The sequence below is a fragment of the Hordeum vulgare genome, unplaced genomic scaffold, assembly GCF_904849725.1.
Source record: "Hordeum vulgare subsp. vulgare unplaced genomic scaffold, MorexV3_pseudomolecules_assembly, whole genome shotgun sequence".
NCBI classification, from domain to species: domain Eukaryota; kingdom Viridiplantae; phylum Streptophyta; class Magnoliopsida; order Poales; family Poaceae; genus Hordeum; species Hordeum vulgare.
This window is the reverse complement of record NW_025422566.1, coordinates 90,001-96,353: the sequence shown is the minus strand read 5'-3', so window position 1 is coordinate 96,353 and position 6,353 is coordinate 90,001. Positions and strand designations below refer to the sequence as shown.

Genomic DNA, 6,353 nt, shown 5'->3' with positions numbered 1-6,353 from the left:
GAAGAATATACAGAGCCCATGAAAGGAAGATCAATGACTCATATAAATTACTTAATGGAAAATGTCCCGAAGAAACCCAACGAGAAACTAAGAATCCTGTTATAGAGAAAAAAGTAACTATCATTCCTTTTTCTGACGAATCACGTAATCTCCCAAGTTCACGAACTAATAAGGTTATCAAATGAATCGTAATCACAATTGAAATCGTTGAGAAAGAGATATGAGTTAGTATATGTTCTAAAGTTGCAAATAGCATAAGGGGAAGGTCCCATTACAAAATTGTAAATTTCGAATTGATTTCTAATCTATTGTATTCCTTTTCAAGAATGCCGCCACTCGGATTCGAACCGAGATGCTTGAGCACTGCTTCCTAAGAGCAGCGTGTCTACCAATTTCACCATGGCGGCTAACTTCAAATAATAGGTAACTTAAAAGAATAATAGCTATTATCTCGGGAATCGTCGATATTGGGAAAGTCCATAAAATTTAGGAACATTAGAGTTTTCATTAAAATGGACTTCGTTTGGTAGTATCGTTTCCATTTTTTTTTTACAATAAACTCTTGCTTTGCCCAATAGAAACACTGGTTGAAAGAGTTGGAACTTCTTTTTTCTAACTTGCAATTATAGATATAGAACTAATTTTTTCTAATTAATTTATCGTTTAAATTTTGAAAATTCTTTCAATACAATGAAAAAAATCCAAAAGGGTTTCTATTTAATGATGAAATTAAAATGGATAAATAGAAAAGGCTTTTTGGATTTTTGAAAAATTTCTAGAATGAAAGTCTTTATGCTCTTATTAATAAGATTTACTAACCTTATGATTTTGGATAAGATAGGTGGAAGTTGTAAGTCCTATTGTAAGAATACTCCACTTTTCATAATTTTCATAATAAAATATGAGCATTCTATTATGAAAATTATGAAAAGTTCATTGATAGGAAAAGAATACTTAGCACACAGTATACCAAACAAAACTTTTTTTTATTGTATATATAAGAGGGGTTTGTTATAAGAATATTGTACCGAAGTAATTCGACACATAAAAGTACATTCAAAGAAGAATCCAAATTATTAAATAATTGGAATTCTTTTTTGAAAAATCAATTCATATTATTCCAAAATCTTATTATTTGTTTGTTTGTTGCCCAGAAAAACCCTTTGGTTTTGGATGCTCATTACCACTGGAAAATGATCTTGATTTTACTAAAGAATAAGATTGTACTATGGAAAAATAAGTCTTTTTCTTCCAAATATTTTTACGAATACGCTTTTTTGACATTGAAGTACGTTTTTTTGGAACTGCCATTCAAAAAGGAAATTACTTTTTTCTAGTTGTATGTGAAAGACATCTATTGCTGCAAATCAATCCTTCTTTCTTGTTTTTATTAGTATTTATACTTAGATACTGAAAGATACTGAAATTGTGAATTATTTTTTACTTCATTTTGTCTAATGCGGATAAGACAAGAATTTTTAAACATTTTTTCTGTATATATTTTATACTTTGTTTTAATAATATAGAATATATAGAAGGGTTTCCCATTTATATCTATTTATATATCAAGTATACTCCATATATAGATATATGGTATGGAAGCCTATCCCCCGGGGGGATAAAAAGAAGGGAAAATTCAAATAGTTAATTAAGCTCAGAATGATATTGTATTGTATTCCATAAAGGAAAGGAATTCTAATCAAAACAAAAAATACTGAGTCTCTTAAACAAGACATTCTAAAACTTAGGTAATTTATAGTCATAAGGACTATTCGATAATTTCTTATAAACATAGATTTTCATTGGAATTCACTCAATCAGTTATGGAACAAGAGAGCTGTTTCATCTTTGTTTTAAAGAAATATAAAAATGAATAGAAAGTAAAAAGTAAAACGATTCCTTTTTTTTTTTTTGTAAATATCTTTATTTAGATAATAACTAGGTAACGAAGTTATTTGATTAACTTTTTGAATTTAACCAACTAAACCCATTCTTCATTTTTTATTATTTCAATGAGATAAATTTTTAAAAAATGAAGAATTCCAGTATTTTTTCTTATTCTTTTTATTTATTCTTTCAGAAAGAGATAAGAGTTGGTTTGGTGAATCGGAAACAATTTTATAGAAAAATTGAAGTAAAAATCGCAATTTCTTTTCTTATGGAACATACATATCAATATGCATGGGTAATCCCTCTTCTCCCACTTCCAGTTATTATGTCAATGGGATTTGGCCTTATTCTTATTCCGACAGCAACAAAAAATCTTCGTCGCATATGGGCTTTTCCTAGTGTTTTACTCTTAAGTATAGCTATGGTATTCTCAGTTCAACTGTCTATTCAACAAATAAATGGAAGTTCTATCTATCAATATCTATGGTCTTGGACCGTCAATAATGATTTTTCTTTAGAATTTGGATACTTGATTGACCCACTTACTTCTATTATGTTAATACTAATTACTACTGTAGGAATCCTGGTTCTTATTTATAGTGATGGTTATATGTCTCACGATGAAGGATATTTGAGATTTTTTGTTTATATAAGTTTTTTCAATACTTCTATGTTGGGATTGGTTACTAGCTCCAATTTGATACAAATTTATTTTTTTTGGGAACTCGTGGGAATGTGTTCTTATTTATTGATAGGCTTTTGGTTTACACGACCAATCGCAGCGAGTGCTTGTCAAAAAGCTTTTGTAACTAATCGTGTAGGGGATTTTGGTCTATTATTAGGAATTTTAGGTTTTTTTTGGATAACAGGTAGTTTAGAGTTTAGGGATTTGTTCCAAATCGCTAATAACTGGATTCCTAATAATGGAATTAACTCTTTACTTACTACTTTGTGTGCTTTTTTATTATTCCTTGGTGCAGTTGCGAAATCCGCACAATTCCCTCTTCACGTATGGTTACCCGATGCTATGGAAGGACCCACTCCTATTTCGGCTCTTATACACGCAGCAACTATGGTTGCTGCGGGAATTTTTCTTCTAGCTCGACTTCTTCCTCTTTTCATATCTTTACCTTTGATAATGAGTTTTATTTCTTTAGTAGGTACAATAACACTATTCTTAGGAGCTACTTTAGCTCTTGCTCAGAGAGATATTAAAAGAAGCTTAGCCTATTCTACAATGTCTCAATTGGGTTATATGATGTTAGCTCTAGGTATAGGTTCTTATCAAGCTGCTTTATTCCATTTGATCACTCATGCTTATTCAAAAGCTTTATTGTTCTTGGGATCTGGATCCGTTATTCATTCAATGGAACCTCTTGTTGGGTATTCACCAGATAAAAGTCAAAATATGGTTCTTATGGGCGGTTTAAGAAAATACATTCCAATCACAAGAACTACTTTTTTATGGGGTACACTTTCTCTTTGTGGTATTCCACCTCTTGCTTGCTTCTGGTCCAAAGATGAAATCCTTAGTAATAGTTGGTTGTATTCGCCCTTTTTTGGAATAATAGCTTCCTTTACTGCAGGATTAACTGCCTTTTATATGTTTCGGATATATTTACTTACATTTGGTGGGTATTTGCGTGTTCATTTTCAAAATTACAGTAGCACTAAAGAGAGTTCCTTGTATTCAATATCCTTATGGGGAAAAAGGATACCCAAAGGAGTGAATAGGGATTTCGTTTTATCAACAACGAAGAGTGGAGTTTCTTTTTTTTCACAAAATATACCCAAAATTCAAGGTAATACAAGAAATAGGATAGGATCCTTTACTACGTCTTTTGGGGCTAAAAACACTTTTGCCTATCCGCATGAAACGGGAAATACTATGTTATTTCCTCTTCTTATATTACTACTTTTCACTTTGTTCATTGGATTCATAGGAATCTCTTTTGATAATGGAGGAATGGATAATGGAATAGCAGAGTTAACCATATTATCAAAGTGGTTAACTCCCTCAAAAAACTTTACCCAGGAAAGTTCTAATTCTTTTGTAAATTCATATGAATTTATTACTAATGCAATTTCTTCTGTAACTCTAGCTATCTTTGGTTTATTCATAGCATATATCTTCTATGGATCTGCTTATTCTTTTTTTCAGAATTTGGATTTAATAAACTCTTTTGTAAAAAGAAATCCTAAAAAAGAATTTTTGGATCAAGTAAAAAAAAATATATACAGTTGGTCATATAATCGTGGTTATATAGATATTTTCTATACTAGGGTCTTTACCCTCGGTATAAGAGGGTTAACCGAACTAACGGAGTTTTTTGATAAGGGTGTTATTGATGGAATTACCAATGGAGTGGGTCTTGCTAGTTTTTGTATAGGAGAAGAAATTAAATATGTAGGGGGAGGTCGAATCTCGTCTTATTTATTCTTTTTTTTATGTTATGTATCTGTGTTTTTATTCTTTTTTCTTTCTTAAGTTAAGGAATTCAAGTCTCTTGCAAAAATAACTATCCTACCCCTTTCTACAATCTCTCTATAATCCCACCTTGTTACATAAGGTAAGTATTGTATAATCGTTCGGTTTTCCGCGATTTTTTCCATTCCTCTGTGTAAATACCCTAATATGGGTTCACAATCAATAACATCCTCACCATCAAGAGTAACGATCAGTCGAAGAACACCATGCATTGATGGGTGTTGAGGGCCCATATTGACTATCATGAGATCTTTTTTTGTAAGCGGTAGACTCATATCCTTTCTTCCTTAATTCATTATTCCATGAAAATGGATTATTCCATGAATTCCTCAAAGTGAGGCTCATCAAAATGAAAAATCTAAGACTACTATAAAGACTACTAAAAAAATAATAAAACAAGAAAAAAATTTGAAGGATTAAATTACTGCTCCCGAATATTCAACTGACCGATTAATTTCTTATAACGTACTCTATTTTTCTTTGCCAAATAAGCCAGCAAACGTCGACGTTTTCCCAAAAGTCTTCGTAGACCTCTTTCCGATGAAAAATCTTTTTTGTGTAATTCCAAATGTGAAGCAAGTCTCCGTATCTTATTGGTGAAACTGAATACTTGAAATTCAACAGAACCCCTGTTTTCTTCTTTTTCTTCTTTAACCATAAATCCTAAAATTTTTCTACCTCCTTTCTTTTTCATGTATTTTTCTGATCAGGAAAAATAAAAAATTATGTCAGTTATTTTGAAGTTATTCTAATCTCGTACACACACAAATTTGCAATTATTCATCTACTACTGGAATTTGGATTTTTTTTATCGATGCAAATTGGATTTGGATAGAAGGGTACATTCTTTCTACTATTTTAGATAGAAGAAATGTTTCTTCTATCTAAATATAGTAGAAAGAATTTTGCTGATTTATTTATTGCTATATGCAATTTATGGAATTGATACACCATTTAATTGATATCATTTAGCAAAATGAAACACAGCATAGGCATCCATCTTTTGGCTCGAGAATTTCACGGGATAGAGATATGGTATAAGAAATAGACTATTAAGTAACTCTAAATGAATTGTGGATACATCTGTATCCTTAACATACTGAAACGATTGCCATTATTCGTATCAAACCAATAGCGATTCATACAAGCTAAATCTTCTAATCAATGGTGGGCCAATAATGAATTTTTTTGCATATGTATTAAGACGCTTGGCCTGATTTCGAAATTGTCCAGAGTTTTATATGTTGTTTTCATTGCAAAATGATGGGTCTCCTTCCATAACTTTCCAATTACGAGTACGAGAATTGAAAGACATAAATATTCTAAATTCTCTACGGCGTCTAGTAGATAGATAGAATATTTTCAGGAACAAGAAAATCAGAAGAATCTTTCTCTCTATTCACTATCATTCCGCGTCTTCGACTTCTATTAGTTTCTTTTCTTCTTTAATGCAATAGCTATAGTTTGATATAAGAATCCATTTCTCAAAGTAATGGAAACCATTCTCTTATAGGAAATGGTTCGAAAATCGCTATTCCACCTTTTAGGTATCGTGAAAAGTGATACCTGTGAAGATCGTGCATTTCAGTCAAATTCAGATCCGTTTTTCGAGTCCATGATATAATATAACCAAATTGGATAGATCTTCCACCTGTTTAGCTAAGAAAGAATAGATACAGAGGTGGATAATAGATCGATATGAAGATCATGAGCTGCCCCATAATGAAACCGCCAGTAGTCGCAAATATCTCCTTCTTCCCTAATCCAAGATTGGAGAAAGAAGATCTAAGAGGGACCTATGGAGAATGTAGTCAGAAATCCATAATAGAGTCTGACCACAACGACCGAATTAATTATCCTCATCGAGAAACTTAGACTACTAAATAGAAAAGATTTGAAAATCATGGCATGGGTCTCCTTTTTTTCTTTCTTTAGAGTTTTCTATATGCACAATTTCTCGATGTTTCGATGAGAA

The 6,353-nt window shown here is 31.4% G+C and overlaps 1 protein-coding gene and 1 non-coding gene across 2 annotated transcripts in view; one reads left to right on the top strand and one right to left on the bottom strand.

The window, feature by feature from the left end:
- Nucleotides 1-327: 327 nt before the first annotated feature.
- On the bottom strand, nt 328-407 carry TRNAL-UAG. The gene has a single exon. It is a non-coding gene; the product is annotated as a tRNA-Leu (tRNA).
- A 2,948-nt stretch (nt 408-3,355) lies between these two features.
- LOC123420220 (NAD(P)H-quinone oxidoreductase subunit 5, chloroplastic) overlaps nt 3,356-6,353 on the top strand; it is a gene marked incomplete at its 5' end in the record, with an annotated part of 4,349 nt that continues 1,351 nt past the window's right edge. Inside the window, 1 exon segment of the mRNA XM_045107304.1 lies at nt 3,356-6,353. This exon segment is cut by the window's right edge and continues 1,351 nt beyond it. Coding sequence (XP_044963239.1) covers nt 3,356-4,378 — 1,023 coding nt within the window.